General features: G+C 55.9%; 1 protein-coding gene and 1 long non-coding RNA gene across 2 annotated transcripts; one reads left to right on the top strand and one right to left on the bottom strand.

Moving 5' to 3' along the window:
- Positions 1-539: 539 nt before the first annotated feature.
- Positions 540-4948, bottom strand: LOC103660929. The gene is made up of 3 exons (XR_005838428.1): positions 4865-4948; positions 1968-2084; positions 540-747 (listed from the first exon to the last, which is right to left on the bottom strand). It is a non-coding gene; the product is annotated as an uncharacterized LOC103660929 (long non-coding RNA).
- On the top strand, positions 3969-15159 carry INSIG1 (insulin induced gene 1). Its single transcript, XM_040643762.1, has 6 exons — positions 3969-4045; positions 4599-5027; positions 7209-7333; positions 8543-8709; positions 9059-9158; positions 13243-15159. Exons 2-6 carry the CDS (start codon positions 4625-4627, stop codon positions 13270-13272), a joined length of 825 nt encoding a protein of 274 aa, XP_040499696.1. The 5' UTR covers positions 3969-4045; positions 4599-4624; the 3' UTR covers positions 13273-15159.
- The last annotated feature ends 4357 nt before the right edge of the window (positions 15160-19516 follow it).

Genomic DNA, 19516 nt, shown 5'->3' with positions numbered 1-19516 from the left:
CTGCGTCTCCCTCTGCCCCTCACCTCACTCACGCTCTCTCACGCTCTCTCTCTCAAATAAATAAATAAAATCTTAAAAGAGGAAAGAAAGAAACCAAAGAACACATATTATATAATACCATTCATATAAACCTCCAGAACAGGAAAACCTAGAGACAGAAAGTAGATTGCAGGCTGCCCCCTGGGATTATGGGTTTTTTAAAACATATTTCTGGGGTGCTGGGTGGCTGAGTCAGTTGTGCCTCTGACTCTTGGTTTCAGCTCAGGTCCTGATCTCAGGGTCATGTTGGGCTCCACGTCGGGCTCCCTGCTCAGTGGGGAGTCTGCCTGTCCCTCTCCCTCTGTTCCTCCTCTCTCTCTCTCTAAAATAAATAAATAAAATCTTTAAATAAAAAAATAATAAAAATATATTCTTTCATATTTTCTGAATGTTTAACAGTGAGGATGTGATATTTTTCTTTTAAAAATAACATACTTAGCCATCTACCCTATTCTAAAAGCAATATTTATTATAAGTAATTATTAATGTTTAAAAAAAAAAGCTGGAATACAGAGTGCGGGAAGTAGATTGCTCACTGCATGACCTCGCAAAGATCTTTGACACCCCGCCCTTCCCTTCACGCCCTGAGTCTTCTGTGTCCAGAGGACTGACAGAGGTCTTGTGTCCCGAGTTAGTGATTTGAGGAGACAGTATGGTGCTGCGTCTAGTCCATAAGCAATAGTAAGTTTTCCCTGCATGATGGCACACCTACAATGATTAACATAGAGTGATGTAATTAAGAACGGAATGGTGCTCTCGCGAACACATTTCCCTAAATACTTAACTCAGAGTCAGTGACTGGGGCTGGGGAGAACAGATCGCACCATGCTCAACAGAGAGCCCTCACGTGTTAGAGAAACTACCGCAAGAAAAACAAAATATTTGATTATGATTTCTGGAGCCAAGCCCGTGGTTTGCAAGACCGTACATCACGTCCACCATTGCCGTTCCCCTGCACTAACTGCATGCGTGGGACCAGACTCTACCGGCGCTGGGGCAAACCACAGACCCTGGGGGTGCAGGGACAAACCCTACCAACACTGAGGCCACACCGATGGCCCTCAGCAGGAACCCAACAGGACACAGCCCCCCGGCAGCCCTGCCAAATTCCCACAGGTCTCCCGGGCCTCGGGGTGGCTCCAGGAGGCTTCTGATTCACAACGTCCCCGTACGGATGTGGCGGAGTGCAGAGTCAGGGGCTGGGCTGTGTGGACAGCAGCTCGGTGGGGACAAAAAGTAGCCACCTGAACAGACCTTAACACACTAATAAGCTCATGCAATGGGGAGTCCCTTTCCACACAGGAGACAGACAACAGAGGAACCCATAAAACATTTTCATAAGGGGCGCCAGGGGGGCCCAGTTGGTTAAGCCTCTGACTCTCGGTTTCAGTTCAGGTCATGATCTCAGGGTCGTGAGATCGAGCGCCACATGGGGCTCTGTGCTGAGTGTGGAGTCTGCTGAGATTCTCTCTCTCCCTCACCCCCCAATTGCACACTCTTTCCCTCTCTCTCTGAAATAAATAAGTAAATCTTTAAAAAAAAATGTCTTCATAAGGTTTGTACTGGTACATAAGGGGGTTGCAACTGAGTGGGACACTGGGATAGTCTGCGTGGCCAGACAGAATGGCAAGAGAAAAAACAGAAAGAGAACCCAGGACCTCTGAGATCCCAGGAGACAGACTGATTTCAGGGCTGTAAGAAATCCACAGGCAAGTGAACAGCTGTGGCCTCCGCTTACTGGGCGTTATATACTTGAATGAACTGGGTTTTGAAAGCTGGTGAGAAGCTCCCTGCGTCTACGGGGGTTTCCTAATTGAGTCCATGATATGCCTGCATTTCAGGGCCAAGACTGTGATGTAGATTCGCGTCCACGAGGTTCACATCTTCACTGATGGCAGTGCTTCCCAGGGCGTGCGTACGACACTTACTTGAAGCTGACGGCAGGGCAGGGGAGAGGCGGCACGGGCTCCTGACGGCTGATCAAGCAACCCCTCCCTCTACAGCATCCCTTGGATAGGTGGGCCGCCATCGATCCAAGCGATTTCCTGTTGGTGAACAGGGGGTCAGCCTTTAATTTTTTTGCTTTTACAAAGTTCCGGTGTTACTGCAACAGTCTGCACTTGCACAAGGTGCGCGGAGAAAATGGCCAAGACCCAGAAGACAACATGCCATGAAGTCAAGAGTGCTTTGAACCTCTAGGAACAAAGTTGATAGTGGTGACTGGGGCTTAGAGCGGAATATACAGAGAGAGCGTGAAAGCCTGCTTCTGCCCTTCCCGCAGAGAGAGGTGAAGATGGAACCCCTCTATTCCACCCGCCCCCACTTTGGGTCATGTTCAAGAAATGAAAACAAGTCACATTATGAGCAAATGCTATGTCTTGATTATGCATGAGGGTTTGAAAACAATTTTGTCCTAACCCATTATGATGACACTTTTTAAAAACACATGCTGTCATAGAAGTAGAAAAGATGAGGTTAAACTCACACCAGGTTTGGCACGACGGACTGGATATAGGGTATCTACACCGTAACCAGGCCGTGTCTGGCCTTTAAGTTAGCAGAGGCAGAAAACCCATTACTGACGCTGGGGCAATAGTAACAAGCTAACGAATGACAAGCATCTTCACGCAGCGCTTCTCAAAACTTTCCTAATGAAACACCCCTTAAATCCTGAAGTGTGAACATAGCCACTGTAAGCATTACTTTTCCCTGAAGTTTCCCGTTTTATCTTTATAAATCATGTGAATCCTCCCTCTGCCACCCCCCCACCAAAAAAAGGAACTTTGAGAAATAATGACTATCTCAAGAGGATGTTTCTGTTTTTTTAAAGCTTCTGGCATAGAGCGCAGACCCTGATATTGAAGATGCCTCACAGAATGGAATTTCACGCTCCCTCAGCCCCAGGGTCTCTTGGCCACCAGGGGATTGGCTCTTAAGGCACAGCTTCCTCCAGTCTCTGTTCACCCGCAGACCCTACAGAAGACCAGACTCTTCCTGCTGCCATTGAGGAACCTCTAAACTAGAACGCGCTTGCTCAACAGGACATGGAGTTTTGACTAGAGTGGGGCATATGGTGTGACACATGTGGCAACCAGGATATAAGCACATTACCATCAACGAGATAGGGATCAACTTTTTGAGAGTAAAGTTTAATGAGTTTACATTTTGTGTTTTTCTTGAGTAGTTGTGATGGTTTGCTTTCCGTACGTAAGGGAAGACAGGGTCAAAGTGTTAGAAATTATTGTATGAATGAAATTTGCATCATCTGCATTTTCATAAAAGACTTCCTGTCCAAGAAAGGTTTTTGGACCCCTCTGCACCGCCGGGAAACACACACACACACACACACACACACCCCAAACAGCTCCGATCTCCACGCCCTCGCTACGTGCCAGGCATCAATCAACACGCGGTAAATAAGCAGGTGTGGTGACCATCAGGCGCCTCAGAAGCGGGCCATAGACTAGAGGTCGGGGCACCGTCAGGTGACGCGGCAGGTGCAGCGCGATCACCTGTTGACCGCCCGGTGGAGGGGGCCAGGTTGGCAGAGGAGGCTCATCCGTGCGTCACGTTCGGGCGAGGACCTGGGGCCCAGGTCGTCCGACCGAGAGACGCCACCCACCCGCTCCCGCCAGCCCCACTCTCCCCCCCCAGGCCCAGCCGGCCGGTCCCCGAAGCCCCTCCGGCCGTCCGCCCGGCGGCCGTCCGCGCTCCCGAGCCAGCGCCGGGCGCGAGGCAGCGGTGGCGTGTGCTGACGTCATATGGGCCGCCCGTCCCGGATTGGCCACGGCCGCCTCACCAGACCGCGAGCGGACGGGCGCGCGGGCGGGGCGGGGCGCGCAGAGGCCACGCCCCAAGCGCGGACCGGGGAGGGTCACGTGACCCGGGCCCCCGCCGCCCGCCTTAAAAGCTGCAACGCGCGCCCCGCGCCACGGGCCCAACTCCAGGCGGTCCGGGCCTTGACCTCCTTTTTCGGTGAGCCCGCGCGCGGGCGCCCCTCGGACAGGTACGCGGGGCGCGTTGGCGGCTCCGAGGTGGGCGCGGGCCGGGGCCGAGCTCGAGTCGAGAGACTGGGCGAGGGCGTGGGTGGGGAGGTCCGGGCGCCCCCCCCACCCCCCGGGAGCGGGACGGACCCCAGCCCGTCCCCGGGGCGGGGCTGCATCCCTGACTCCGGTGGGCCGGCTCAGCGCCCCTTCCGTGCGGGGCCCCTGGTAACTTGCGCTGCGCGCGGACGAGGTGTGGGAAACTTTGGGACTGGACGGGCCAGCACTAGAGGTGCGTGCGGAGGGCACTCGCGGGCCCGCTCCCGTGCGGGGCAGCGAGCCGGCGCGCCGTACACCCGGCCGCAGCCGCCCCCAGCCCATGCGCCGCCCAGGTGGGCCCTCCCCGTGGGACCTGCGGCGCGGGCCGCGCAGTCTGCGGGCGCCCCAGGGGCCCGGGCTTTCCCGGACGAGCCGCGGTGAGTGGGCATCGCCGTCGGTCCGACGGCCGCCCCGGACCCGCACGCCCCCAGCCAGCGAACTTGACCGGGCCCCGCCCCTCGCGCCCTCTCCCTGCAGGAGCGCGGGCCCGCCTCCGGTGACCGATGCCCAGGCTGGACGACCACTGCTGGAGCTGTTCCTGTGCCCAGGGCGCCAGGCACCGAGGCCTCCCGGGAGCCGGGGCTGGAGGGCTGGCGGCCAAAGTGGGAGACATGCTGAGCCCCGCCGCCCTGGCGGCCCGCCGCGGCCCGGACCCCGACCCCGCGCCCGCCCGCGGGTCTCACAGCCCCGGGGCGGGGGGTCGCGGCGCCGGCGGCGGCCCCCCCGGCAGTTGGCACCACCACCTGGTGCAGCGGAGCCTGGTGCTGTTCTCGGTGGGGGTCGTGCTGGCCCTGGTGCTCAACCTGCTGCAGGTGCAGCGGAACGTCACCCTGTTCCCCGAGGAGGTCATCGCCACCATCTTCTCGTCGGCCTGGTGGGTGCCGCCGTGCTGCGGGACTGCGGCCGGTGAGTGCAGCGGGGGCCCGCGCGGTGGGGGGGAGGGCCGCGGGGCTGCCGGGCGGGCCTCCCGCCGACCTGGCCCTGGGGCCGCTCGCAGAGCTCGCCGCGCCGCGGTACCCTGGCCGAGCCGGCCCAGGATTGGCGGCCGGCGAACTGGTGAGCGGCGTGGCCTCGCTGCCATTGGCCGGGCACTCGAACACGCTACCCGCCGGCCACCGAAAACAAACCGTCACGTGGGCCGGCCGGGCGGGGGCGGCGCACCGAGGGGACGCCCAGCTCGGTGCCGGGGTGCCGTGGCACTTGGCCGGAGCCCCTGTGGACTGGCTGTGGACGGGTGCGCTGACCTCTTGTGGACTTGCTCTGTTACCTGGCTGCTTTTATGACAATGTGTGGTTGATCTCAGCCCAGAAGACCACTTAGCGCCTGTAGTGGACCAGCGTTCGTTGATCAGCACGCTGTGTCAGGTGTTTCCTGCAGCCCCCACTGTACCAGCTGTGGGAGTACAGAGAGGGCAGTCTGGCCTCTGCCCTCAGCGTGCCACGGTCCGCTGGGCAGAGCACAGGGCTCTCTAAGTGGGACCTGGTCGGGGCAGGTGTGCCCTGCTCTTGGCTGCATAGCCAGCGTTTATGGACTGCTTGCTTTGTGTTTGATGTGCTTTGCTTTGTTCACTCCTTACAGAAGCGCTCTGTGATGACTCCATTTCACAGGCGTGGAAACTGAGCCGCAGACACCCTAAGTATCCCTGTCTAAGGGGACACAGTAAATGGCAGGGCCACTGAGCATCACCCTGCAAACTGCCTCCCTAGAGCCTGGGTGTGTCCCCTGCGCTGTGGAGATACATCCCGTTGGCAGCAGACTCTCTGAGCACAGCTGGATGGCACAGGGCTCGGAGTGGAGCACTGTGTTCCAGCCAGTGGGGCGATACTGTCCTTACTCAGTGGGGAGACTGCTTCCATCTCTGTTCTTAGGAAGATAGGATCCTGCTTGGCCTTTCTAAACCCTTTAAGCATATGGCTATGCTCTTAAAAATGCTTTTTGAGATTTTTACCTAGATGCAGATCCCATTTTTCATGCACGTATGATCCAGTAGTTCTTTCTTGGAATCAAAAATCTGATCTTAAAAATGAAATGTTTTAGGTTAGGCTTTATTTGTAATTGAAGCTTCAAGGGATTCTAGGACTATCTGAAACAGTTTCTCACACCTCCCTTTTAAAACGAATTATCAGATAAGCATATGGCAAAATCCCATAGTACATTTGTACCTCTTTAGCCTTTAACCGTAGAAGGTAAGATTAAGTTAGAGCAAAATAAGTTACAGAATTGTTTGGGTTCCAGGTTTCAAAAACTCTAAAATTAGAACTTGATAAAATGTAATACAAAATTGAAACTGAAACTCTCCCATTGAATGTTTTGCCGGCACTGTGTCTCTTGTTTCTCTGTTCAGGAACCTGAAATCGTTCCCTCGTTCATAGGACACCAGGTGGAACTGCCCCGTGGCTTTCAAGCCTCTGCACTTGGATGGCTTAAGTGCTGAGCCTTGTGTCCCACAGTCGGTCCCAGGCGCCTGGATCCCCACCAGCCACTGTGGGCCCTGCTCCTGTCTTCACTTAGACCATTTTACTTCTGTCCTGGAATGCCACATTTCCCCCTGTCTAAATTCTCTTTGTCCTCATGCTTTAAAATTCTGTGCCTGTGAAAATTCCCTAACTCTTCCAGACCACAGTAAGCTCTTCCTACTCCGCCTTCTAGTTACATAACCCTCGTCATTTTACACATGAGGGAACAAACATGAGGATCCAGGTCCCATTAGAGCCCGTGGGGAGCAGGGGCCTGGTTTTCTGAGTCTGCTCCCAGGCTGTTCCCGCAGGTCAGGACCTGGGCTCAGGGGAGGCTCCGCACGGCTGACTTGTCATAGCATATTATATGGCTAATTAACCCCCTGCCTGATGTAAGTCTGAGCTTAATTAAACTGAAGAAGAACAATTTTATTTTAAATTTCTCAAAACAGTGTGATCCTTTTGTTTGTACTCAAGGAAAACGAAAATACAAAATTAGTCTTAAAATGCTGTATTCTAGCAGGAACATTTTCTAGGAAAAGAACTGATTTGAATAATATGTTAACAATTGCCCCACAGAAGTCCTGTCCTTGTAAGCCGGCGTATTCTAATACTGCGTTGTTTTTCACAGCTGTTGTGGGCTTGCTGTACCCCTGCATCGACAGCCGCCTCGGGGAGCCGCACAAGTTTAAGCGGGAGTGGGCCAGCGTGATGCGCTGTGTGGCCGTGTTCGTCGGCATCAACCACGCCAGCGCCGTATCCTCCGGGGGACGCGCCGGGCCCAGAGCATTTCCTTAGCTTGTGTGGAAACAGTTTGGTCTTTTTAATGAGTATATGTTATTTCCTAGGTTAGTCGAATGGTCTCCTTCTACCTCTTTTGTTTTAAAGCATATTGCTTGGTTTCTACTTAGCAAGAGTTTCCGAAATAGTTCGGGAAACTGTTAAAATAATCACAGAAGCAGAGAGACTTTCTCTGTTGTGTGATAGTATCTTCCGGTTCCTTGGCGTGGGTGTTGTAAACTCCCTTTCACGCTTCCACCTTATATTCGTCCATCGTGAAGACCTGGTTTCTGTGGCCCAGGGAGAAGTGACTGCGGAGCCCTGTTCCTGGGGCCGCTGCTTCTAGAGGTTAAGAAACCGGTCTCCGCTTCTCTGCCCTGTCCCTGGCTGTGACCGCCGAGTTTCGGGGCCAGGCACAGGCGGTGTCCTCTGGAGTAGGCTTTGTCCCTCGCCCTCCCAAGCCCTCGGGCGGAATGCATCGCACAGGCTCTGTTACGTGTCTGTACGTTAGTGCCTCTGTCGGGAAGACCGGCCACAGTGTCCCAGGTCTCAAGAGACTTAGGGTTTCTTCAGCACAGCTGGATTCTCTTTCAGAATCTTAGGGGAAGGTATCATTAGTTACTGTTTTTTAAGTCTGCGCTACCTGTATTGTAACGATAAGAGTGTCAAGACGGGATGTTACAAGCTACTTTAGCTCTGACAACATCGGTGTTTTCCCCAGCGGGTCGGTCATGTTGGGAGGAAAGGCTGTTGTGTGTCTTCACGGACTGGGAGTGTGTCATGTCGAATGACTGCTTGTGAGGTGTCTGGGGAGACACGGGGAGAGGAGCGTGTTTGCCCAGTTCACGTTACTAATAAAAACTAGAACTGGGACTGTAGGTGACTTACCAGCAGAATACGTTGTTTGCGGTCAAAATGCCAGCAGCTGCAGCTTTCAGAGCGTTTCCGTGGAGGGTCTGAGTGACCCAGGGGAGTCCTCCTGGTCGTGGCAGCCTCGTACCAGCGGATCCGTTCTGCAGCGGCCTGGGCGGGTGTTTTGGGGGGAGAATTAGGTGGTGCCTAGTAGGGGGACACACGTGTAGGATCTGGGATGTTCTGTTTGCTTGTTTGGTGGGTTTTTTTCCCTTTGGCTTGTTTTGCTTGTCTTAAAAAATCACCGAATTTTCCTTAACCTTGCATCACCAGAAATTGGATTTTGCCAATAATGTCCAGCTCTCCTTGACGTTAGCAGCCCTGTCTTTGGGCCTCTGGTGGACCTTTGACCGTTCGAGAAGTGGCCTCGGGCTTGGGATCACCGTCGCCTTCCTGGCCACCGTGATCACTCAGCTGCTGGTGTACAATGGTGTCTACCAGTAAGTGCGCCTCAGACGTCGGCTCCGTCCCGAGCGGCTACTGCGCTGCTGTTAGAAACACCCACTCAGCCGAGATGTCGCATTTGACTTACACATGCACGAGGTCGATGAGGCATGAGATTCTCAGAAATGCTGATGGTTGACTCACACGTTAACAGCGTCCCGTCCGTAGCTTCCTGTCGGGCCGCGCAGCCGTGGCAGTGGCAGCATTCAGACACGACCGGCCCGCAGCCCGGGGCGGTCGCCGTGTGTCCCGTGTCGCCCCGCCGAAGGGGATCTCCCCCGAGGCTGGCCGAACTCGGGGAAGCTGGCGGCGCGGGCACCCTCTCCTCTTGCGCTCTCTCTGCAGGTACACATCCCCGGACTTCCTCTACATCCGCTCCTGGCTGCCGTGCATCTTCTTCTCAGGAGGCGTCACCGTGGGCAACATAGGACGGCAGCTGGCGATGGTACGTGGGGCCGCGGGCTGCTCCCGGCGCTGGCCTCCTAGGAGGGCTTCATGCAGTCACGGTCATGGGCGTCGGTCAGTGTCTACTGGAGACTAAAGAACAATTAGAAAAGCGTACATTAAAAAAAATACGTCACGATACCAGGGCAACTCTGCTGAATTATAAAGATTAGGGGGTTTGTAAGCGCACGATGAGCTAGGAGGCGGACTTGTTACTCGTGTAACAGGTGCGTTCAGTGGCTCTCCTGAGCTCTTGACTACCCTAGGGACTGGCCGAGTTCAGTCACCGGGATGGCTAACAGTTGATAACGAGGCCCCCGCCCTCCACACGGGGCGGGTGATGCCAGGGCAGCAGATGGCACGGAGACCCTGCGCCCAGGTCCGGGCCTGGGGAGGCAAGCCCTGCCCTTCCTGGGACAGGTGTACCCGGCCGTCACGGGGTAGACGGACTCCCGCGGCTCAGAGCCGTTTCCTGAGAGCCGGGAAGGCAGAGGAAGTCAGGGATCGTTTTGGCAGTTCTGTTGTAGTAAACATTCACGTTCGAACACTTCAGTAAGAAAATTCAGTGTGGACATTTAACTGTTCTTTCGAGTCGACTTTAGGGCTTCAGTAAAATGACCTGAAGAGAATTGGAGTCAGGCAGGCCATTGATCAACTGTGGGGCTTTCTCAGAAGACTTATCTTGGTCTCTCAGGCTGTTTACAGAACAGGACATTGACTTGTGCCGGCTGATACTCAGCTTGTGGGAGCCGAATCTGAAGGCTGCTTGGCTGGTTCACAGAAATAGAAATATTTCAGAAAGAATGTGTAGCATGTCCACTGGTTCCGGAGTTCCTCTTCCGTCCCTCCCCCCACCCGTTACCGTTCTGTGGAGCCAGCGCCCAGACAGGAACTGGATGAAAATACGGTTTCTCGCAGCCCCGATGAGGGTCAGAGGACTTGGCTTGCTTGTATCCACTTGCAGCCTCACATGGGAGACCCGTGCACTGGCTCCCTCCTGCCCAGCCCCCTGACCGGTGTTCCAGGTAGAACCGGGCAGGTCGACCGTCCGTCCACCAGTGCTTGTTGCTGTCGGGCTTCTATTTCCGTAGAGAACTCCTAGTACGGTTTTCGGGGTACAATTGTCGTCAGCCAGGGTAACTCTTTGTAAAGTGAGCGTTTGAGTGACGTTCAGCGCGTTGAATGAAGGTGGCGGTTCCGGCTGCAGGGCTGATGCTGTTCATTCACAGAGGTTTGACGCAGGTTCAGGAAGGAAGCGTCTCTTCGGTAGAGACAGCTGCTGCCCACGGGCACGAGCAGTAAGCGTCTAGAAACGGAGTCATGCGAATCGTGCCTTCGAAAATACCGCGATGGTTGTGTCAGTGAATGATCTTTGCTGTGCCCCTTAGGTCGTTAGAGTGGAAATTCTAAAATTAAGTGAAAATTTAACCGATAGGTGTAAGTTTTCAGGATAAAACTAGCTGCAGAGCTTAATTCTTCCTGAAGCCTGCTCTCCCCTTTTAGTCTTTAAAAGTGGGGGGACTTAAGTAAGGATGTTCTTGTCATATCGTGAAACAAGAGCTGTGATAATCGCCTTCCCTCTCGTGTCATGAGAATGAGCGGACTTCTCAAGTCTCTGCACCCCGCCCCCCACGTGCCACTGTCTCCATCCACGGGAGTGCGGTCCTTCCCCCTGGGTCCCAGCTGCAGGCACGGTTAGCAGAGTCAGAGTGGGGGCTTCCTTCCTCTGGGCCAGTGGCCCTGCCCGCCGCTCCTGGCGGCTCCAGGGGGGGAGCAGCAAGGGTGGAGAACACAGGATGGTGAGCGTGAGTGGGTTGGTTGTGCTCCCTGCCGTGGCCGTGTTGGTGTTCCTGCGGGAGGAAGCTCCAGGGTGGAGCGCGGGGGAGCGTGGCTTCTGGCTTCGTTGCTTCGGGGAGTTAGGGCGCCCGGGTTCAAGCCCGCTCTGCCACACGGGTCCGTCTGACTTGGCGGCAGCACTTGCCCCTGCAGACAACACCGGCCTCACGTTGGGGGGGGCTGGGAGACGGGATCTGGAACGGGGTAGAAGCGGCCACTTCTGGAAAGTAGAACTATGCGTGGGTTTTAGAGTTCGTTAGATTTTTCTAGGGACACGGAGGTCCCTGCGGACGGCCTTGACCCTGTCACACCCGAGAGCCCCACTTCGCTTCTGAGCGATGCCACCTGCCTGGGCACGACCCTGGTGTTAGGTTGTCGTCCTCCTGTCCTCCCCCCACGGCCCGAGAGTCTGTCCGGCTGGTCTCTGCCTTTTTGATTCTCTTGGCTTCCATCCCTGGACACGGATCTCGTGAGAGCGGCAGTCTTTCCTCCGTCCCCGCACGTCCATGCAGTTTGCAGTTGAAGCGAGCCGGCTGTCGCGCGTGTGCCCTGCCCGCGGTGGACAGTGCCTGCGGCCGCGCCACCCAACAGTGCGGGAAGCTGCAGTGGTGTCCCGCCTGCCGCTGGAATTGGGAGTGCAGGAAGTTGGTGTCAGACTCGTCAGGACCCGGGAATGAAGCACACGTTCCTGAGAAAGGTGTCCTGCCAGACTAGGTTTCTGCGGGGCCTGTTGTTTGGGGGGCTTCTTCCCCGGGGCAGCAGCCGCAGGGGCCCACAAGGGGTGGAGTGCCGCAGGGTGGGTGAGGGAGCCGGGCAGCACCGAGGCCGCACACCCTGACCGACCGGGAGAGTGCACCCTGTCGTGCTGTGTGTGACTTGGGGTCCCTGAGTTGTCAGCCTGAGCAGTGCTTTTGTGGTGGCTTGAAAGTTGACGCTGTGACATAAAGTCAGCTCTTCTGGAAACTTCTTCAGCAAGGAGACAACTGCCTTTAGAAAGGACAAGTTAAAGAGGTTTTCTAGGGAGAGAGTACGAGTACATAAGTTCTCCTCCTCAATTGTTTTTTTTCTTCAAAGAAAGGAAAAAAAAAAACCTCACAGGTGTCTTATTTGTAAAAACAGGTTTATTCCGCTCAAAATTCAAAAACTCATTTGGTCAGCAGCTCACCTGAGCGGGTGCAGAGGGAATGCGAGGGCAGCTTGTCTGGGCTGTGACACCCACCCGGCTGGCATACGGCCCCCGGCGGCCGCAGCCCTCCCTGGGACTGTGCCGGTGTCTGTGCGGGTGCCCTGGCGTCGCCGTGGGATCCCTCTGGCCCCAGGACATACTGCTCTCAGGCAGTGCACCCGGTGTCCTGTTCAACCCAGGCTGTGCATTAGCTCTTGTCAGTGGTCACTTGTGTCCCACGCAAACAGCAGACCTGACGTAGTCTACACCCGTGTTCTCTGAGTTTCCGCGTGTGCCTGAGCCACCCGCTCCTCCCCCGTGCTTCCAGACGTCTGTTTCCCTGGGCTAGGAATTAGCGCCCAGACCTCCCGGCGGCCCCCTCACCCCCACTGTGCCTCCCCCACATCTGCTGCACGGGACGGTCTCGTGCTTCTGTCGCTGACTGGCGGCGTTCGCCCAATGTCCAGCAGGGCGGGTGGCGGGCCCGGGGCGTTCCGGGAGGAAAGTGTTCATCGGAGGTCCTCCTGTGACCTCAGCAGAGGCCCTCGGTCTTTGGAGCTGCGGCTCCTCCAGTGAGACCTCCGCCCCGTGCTGGGAATCGCGGGGCAGCACCTGGAGAGCGGGGAGCACACTGGCTCCCGCAGGCTCTGCCGCAGTTGCCCTGAGGCTCAGATGACGGAGCTCCCTAGAGCCAGGCCCGTGTCAGCAGACTGCCCGGCGTCTGTAGAGGTCGGGGGCAGAAGCCCTCTTCCTTGGGAGCAGACCGATGGTGCCCCGAAGAGTGTGCTTGCCCGTCCACGGTGCACGAGCCTCCCTGTGCCACTGCCCGCACCCCTGCGCCCTCCCCACGGGAGCCAGGTTAGCCCTGTCTACACTCGCGCAGCGGCTTCGTGCCAGGGATCTCCATGCTGTGCTGGGCAGGACAGGTGGCTCCCAGCCCAGGGCAGTGAGGAGGTCACGGGGGGTGGCCTGTCTTCTGCCCCCGTGGCTCCCACACTTCCTGTCCCCACCGTCCCCTCCGTCATAGGAATTTGTCCTGCGCGTGCACGTGTGGTGCTAACGCTCTCACTCTCTTTCCACGTAGGGGGTTCCTGAAAAGCCACATAGCGACTGAGTCTTCCAACCCACTGGAGAAGAGCAAGATTTGGGAAGAAAGTCTGCGACATTGGGTTGTGACGAAGATTATCTTTTTTCCTCAGTGATCCATTTAGATTGGGCTGACTGTACCAGTGACTCCCGGAAAAATAACTCACCTGTCTTAAAATAGCAAGTGGAGAAGAACGGCTTTTCTCGAAATGGTACCTTGCTTGATGTGTCCATGCCTGTGTCTGCTCTGGAGACGCGACCCCAGGCGGGCGTAGGCGTGCAGGCGGGCACGGCTTCCCGAGTATTCGATCTCATTTATGTTATTAAAAGCAAGTTGCCATATTTACAGCCTTGAACTAAAGCCTAATTACCAGCTGTTGGGTTTGTATCAGTGCCCACAGGGATAGCTCGATGGTGCTTAACAAAGGCGAAGTGTGGAAAAATAGGAATGATGTTTATCCAAAAGATTTTGTAAAAATAGGGTTGTGTAAAAAGAGAAGTGGCGGTGAGCACAGGGAGGCCGCGCCTGTGCGGCCGCAGTGCTGAGACGCTTCATGCTCACGGGCCACACGCGCGTGTATCGCGGTGCGCGGCCGTGCTCTCCTCCCTTCCGCGGAGTTTCACGCAGACAATCTACCGAGCGCAGTGAAGGCCGTAGTCCCACGCTGAGATTCTGGAACTCTCACCTCGGTACTTGAGAGGTTCGTCCAAATCCACGGTCCTCTGAGAGGGAGTCCCCGTGTCTTAGCCCGAGCCGTGTGCGGTTCTCCCGTCCTCCAGAACAGACCTGGCGATTCGGCCACAGCCCTATGGAATTTGCAATCTGTGATTGCCTTGTAAGCGAAGCGTGCACATGCCGCCACCTGGAACATTTGGTGTCTCTAAATACTCAAAGATACTGGTGAGCACAATGTATTCACTTAATGGCATAGACCATCCCAGACCCACTTTGCAAGGATTGGGTCTCAAACGTCAAGTGCAATGTATATGGAAACCAATCTGAGCCTTGTATTCTCTTAAATATTTATTTTTTTTTAACGTGCGAGAGGTTGAAGAGGGTTCTCCATCCATTTCAGTGCTGCATGGAGGCAGAATTCAGCAATAATTTCTTTCAGTTACGAAGTTACTGTCGTGCCCTCCGCTGAGCCCTGGTCTTTGAAATACTCCAGCTGTGGGTTTAGGAGACTTGTCAGTTTTACTTACAAATTCACCTTTTTGTACTTTGCAATTTACATGTTTTTGTTGGAAATTCTGTGCGAGTGACTTGTATGCGACTCCTTTTTGGCTAGAAACGGCGCGGGCCGGCCGGGGGTCGGAGGCCCTGGTGCCCGCGGCCGCAGACGTGCGCCCTCGGTCCGGTTCGCGCGATGACCTTGTTGCGGTGGTTTGGTTCTGTTCTGAGACAAGCGCGTTGGGTAAACTGTAGGTGACTGTAGCTGATCTGGTTAGCGGGGTCTCGCGTAAAAGACAACGGGGTCATTCCGAGCTTCGCACCGAGCCGCACACGCTTTCCGAAAGTGGAGGTGGGTGATCGGCTGTGTGAAGAGGTTTTTCAAGGAAGAGGTCAGCATTTGATGAAAAACCGGAAGTTATTAGGTGAAAGCAGTCATTGACTCTTTAAAATATACTTGATCATGTACAAACAGTAAGTATTTTTTTCTCTGAAACTGGAAGTAAATCTGTATCTGTTAGAAATAATGTAGCCAAATGTGCGAATCGGAAGAATTTTCTGCCAATACCTTATAGCAAGTATATGAACCAAAGTGATTTGCGTTTGTAAAAATGTAAGATATTACGAACAAACTTTGCACTATGCCGGATACAAACATCTAGTGAGATCCACATTCATACTAAGTTTCCAGCACTGTGTTCTTTTTGCATTCGTTTTTTACTTTTATTAAAGGTTCAAAACCAACTGTTGTGTTTATGAGATTTCCTTTAAAGGGGTGGAGGGGACGGCGTCTGCCTGGGCCCGGCTCCGGCCTCTCCCAGGGGTGCTGTGCTCGGTCCTGGGGTGAGGGCCCCTCCTCCCCATCCTAGATAGCTGTCTCCATGCAGATAGAGCCCAGGAAAAGGGTGACCGCCGGCAGCCCTCTCCCTCACCACAGAGACTCGAAGTCCTGCTGGAGGGGAATCCAGGGTGTCTCCGGCACAGCCAAGCCCATCCAAGTCCGGATTTGAGAGGAAGTCTGGGAACACGGCGCCTCGCGGACCCTCGGTGGGTGGGGGCCGAGGAATCCTGTCATCCCGTTCCCTTACCGGCGAGGTTTGCTGGTGTCCCTCCGTCGGCCGCACGCAAGGTTGAGTGCAGGCACTCGGCTGGTTTGGGGTCACCTCCAACCTCAGCTGAAGAGTGTTTCTGGAGATGCAGGCTGGCGCTGGACGCGCGTCACTCAGTGCTTGCATGACAGGCGTTCCCTTCACGCTGGTGAAAAGACGAGGGAAGGGAACCAGCTGGAATCTCGACCTGCCTTTCCTGGGGCGCTTGGGTGGCTCAGGGCAGGATCTCAGGGTCATGGGATAGAGCCTCATGTCAGGCTCTGCATTGAGCATGGGGCCCGCTTAAGGTTCTCTTCCCCCCCACACCCGGTCTAAAATACGAGAATAATTTTAAAAACTGAACCTTTCTGTTCACGTGCTGAAATCGACCTTTTGCTCACAACGCCCCCTTTCTGAGTTGCAGCTGTCTCTGGGGGAGTAGCCTGCCGATGAGACTTAGAGTTGGGACCTACCCTGAAAAGCATTATGTTGTAAAAGCTTAATAAAGATATTAAAATTCTGCTTCGGTACGTACTGTGCGGTGAGATTCTGGCCCACTCCCCCCTCAGCTACCAGCAGGCCTGCTCTCGAACAGGAGGAGGGCTGAGAAGCAGTCCATTAGCCACAGGAGGGATTTCCTAGTGATCCCTGCACGCGGCCGAAACAGGCAGAGGCAGATGCGTGAAATCTGTGCAGTCCTGACACCCAAGCCCGCTGCTCTTCATCGGTTCACACCTGGGGAGTCTCTCACCTGGGCATTTACAGGAACACTGCCGTGCCGGGCGCCAGGTGGGCTGGGGAGCCCGCGGAGCCCGCGGAGCCCGCGGAGCCCGGGCAGGGCTGGCCCAGACGTGATTCTGAAGACAGACCGTGGCACACACAACACGGGGCTCTCCTGACTTTCCGTTTCTTGGACACTGGGTGTTGGCACCTGTCTGACTAGTTCTCTGCAGTTTTGTTGTTCCTCGGGGTGACACGCTCAAGTTCAGGAAGACAAGACAGCTCCGTGCTCCGAGGTCACGTCCCGGTCACCGCTCTGCTGCTCAGTCTTCCCGTCCTTCGGGCCTCAGCCAGCGTCCCTCTCACTTTCCACAGCACATCCATTTCCCCAGAGATCCCCAGGCCGCAGGGCCCTGTCCCCACGGCCACCGCAGCCATGACGGCGGCCCTCCCCTCTCCCAGCTGTGAGCCAGCCTGCTCAGCGCCTCACGTCGGGGTCTCCCTGTCCCCACGGCCACCGCAGCCATGACGGCGGCCCTCCCCTCTCCCAGCTGTGAGCCAGCCTGCTCAGCGCCTCACGTCGGGGTCTGGCTCGTCCCCCCCCGAACACTTGTCGGAAGAGGGTTGAATAGGTGAATTCAGTGGCTCAGGCGGCCCTGCTCCCCCTACCCCTGACCAACGGCCGCCAACCTGCGGCCCAGGCTGGGCCCTTCCCCGTGGGAGCGCCAGTCTGAGAACGAGAACCTAAATAGGGTTGTTAGGGTCTCTCACAAGCGGGGCTTCCAAGTGAAGCAGTCACGTTTTCGTGCAGGCTTTTTACCAACGTGACACTGGGGCTGTTCTCACAACGAGGTTCTGGCTGCCCTGGGTGGCCCTGTCGCTCCGGGCAGTGTCAACAAGTATCGTGGCTCCGTGGACGATTTTTCCCAGGGGTGGGGCTGGGCCGCCCTGACCACCCACATCTCCTGCCTCCAGTGCCAGCCTCCACCAGCCGAGGCCGGCTGGGCTGTCGGGACCCAACCCGGGGTGACACCGGCTGCTGACTCAATGTCACGAGAGCCTGGAGCCACCGCCCCACACTGACACCCTTAGAGCTGCCTGCTCTGGGCACAGTGCTGTGTGCTTTGCACCCGGGAGACCTGTGGCCCCCTTCACATTGTGCCTTGGCCTCCCGCCCGCTCTCATACCCGTCCTCGTTCTCTCCCCCTCGGGGCCTACTGTCCCCCCCACCCCTAGCCCGAGCAGCTGGCAGCACCCTGTCCCCGAGGTTCCTGTCAATCACCCTAGTTGCAAAGACCCGAGGAGAGCAGGGCAGGTGCATGGCTAAGCTCTGAGCAGGACCGCAGGCTGAGGAGAGGGGCCCCGCCCTTCACGAGCCACCTCCTGACTCCCCGTTCCCGTGGCCGCCGCGGGGAGGGTGGGGTGCGAGCCAGGACTCGCACACGCTGCTGGAATCAGTAGGCCTCCACAGCCTGAGCAGCCTGCCCAGCCAGGGCTGGGTCCGCTTCTCCCGCCCCACCACACATCACTCTCCACGTCTTCCTCGGACGCCCTGCCAGCTGGCCAAGCCGTCCGGAAAAAGGTCAACATGCCAACAAGTCACTGGAAAGATCAAAGTTTCACATATCCAAAAGGAGGAAGAGTCTGCACTTTATTTCACATTATAAGATTAGTAACGAGCTTCGAGTCCTTTCAGAAATCTGGGCACACAGAAAAGCCCTGTTTGAAGGTTTCTTATAAATGAAATTGTTGTGTTTCCTAAGATCCACGTACAGGAATTTGCAATCGTAAATTGGTCATTTAAAACCACGAGGAGCAATAATTGGAGTAGGAGCTCAACAGAAATGAAAGAAGGGGGGGCTGTCAAACCTGCAGGTTCCCGGGGTTAGGAACCCGTGTTTAACTTACAACAGCCTCTAGTTGTCAACCCAGAGCGTGAACTTGGTACCTGGCTGCATGCTGCCTGACCGCTCTGGTTCTCCACGAGGTCAGAGCGAAGACAAGTCCGGGACAGCGTCCTTTCCCAGTCCTTCCGTGCAGAACCGTTTCTCCGGGGAACTCCCTCGGCTTTACCCTGTGCCTCACGGGCTAAACTGTGTTCCCCACCCCAAGATAAGTGGAAGCCTGACCCCAACACCTTCAGAATGGGACATTGTTTGGAACGAGGGTCACGGCAGTCCTAACCAGGGGAAGACTCGGTCACTAGGGTGGCCCTGACCCAGCAGGGCTGGTATCCTTGTCAAGAGGGGAAACGTGGTTGCAGGGCAACCAAGAGGAGACGACAGGAAGACACAGGGGAGGCCCCACGCGAGGCCAGGGACTGCAGCACCCCGTCTGCACACCAAGGAGCGCCCCAGGCTGCAGCCCGCTCCGCCCTCCTGCCTTAGGAGGGACTGTGGTCCTGTGACCTTGGCCTACGCTCTGGTCTCCAGATCTGGCAGAAAGGACACCTCTGTCGGCTTTTTGTTTCCTACAACGATGCTTACTTTTCCAGAAGCACAAGAGAACACTTACTCTTCTGCTGACTTGGCTGCTTATCCAGACTCCCGGGGGTTTCTAGAGCGCTGTCCAAACTCCTTTTTCCCCCAGTACAAGTATATTGAAATGACAGGGAATACTTGCTGTAGAAATCATTTTTCCAGATTTCTGTCATTTGGAAACCCCTCTTAGGGTGAACCACTTCATTTCCCAGGCAGTGGGAGGGAGAAATGGATACAGAAACATGGAGCAGGAAGCTAAGAGCCAGGACCTGGAAGTCAAACCCTGAAATCCATTAGTCAACAAGGAAGTTTTCCGGGCTGTGCAAACATAACTGGCTCAGATTAAGGTTGGCCCCTACCAGCTAGAATTTCTGCTCCCCGGGTCAAAGTCTCCTGCTGCAATCAGTCTCCCTTCTGCAGCTAGCCCCTAGGACAACCGTCTCCAGAAAACAAACAAAATCGGGAAAGCCCAGGCACAGCACCCTCCCCTGGGGGCCCTCACCCCAGGCTCAAACCAGGGTTGGCAGCCAGACCCTCTGTCCTACAGCTGCAGCCCCCACTCCTGCTCCCCAGGGAGCCTGAAGACACCGGGCTGTGGAAATAAGTACCTGGCTGGAATTCTCTTCTATTATTGGGAATGCAACCACATTAGAGCTGGGAAATGTCTTAGGAATCACACATGTCTACCTCTTCCTCACCTCCACTTCACAGGTGAGGAGCTAAACGCCCAGGAGGACACTGAACAAGCCCGTGGCCACGGCAGCCACATGTCCTCCCCTCTGGCCACTCCCAGCTCCTCTGTCCAGCCCAAGC

Source organism: Ursus maritimus, unplaced genomic scaffold (assembly GCF_017311325.1).
Source record: "Ursus maritimus isolate PB19 unplaced genomic scaffold, ASM1731132v1 scaffold_3, whole genome shotgun sequence".
Lineage (NCBI taxonomy): Eukaryota > Metazoa > Chordata > Mammalia > Carnivora > Ursidae > Ursus > Ursus maritimus.
Note: the sequence above shows the minus strand (reverse complement) of the source record. Positions and strands in the feature narration are given on the sequence as shown.

Excerpts from the sequence above, each read along its gene's own strand:
- INSIG1 (XM_040643762.1), top strand. The coding sequence starts at position 4,625 with ATGCCCAGGCTGGACGACCACTGCTGGAGCTGTTCCTGTGCCCAGGGC. Across the intron at positions 5,028-7,208 it reads GTGCTGCGGGACTGCGGCCG|CTGTTGTGGGCTTGCTGTAC; the intron begins GTGAGTGCAGCG and ends TGTTTTTCACAG. Across the intron at positions 8,710-9,058 it reads GTGTACAATGGTGTCTACCA|GTACACATCCCCGGACTTCC; the intron begins GTAAGTGCGCCT and ends CTCTCTCTGCAG.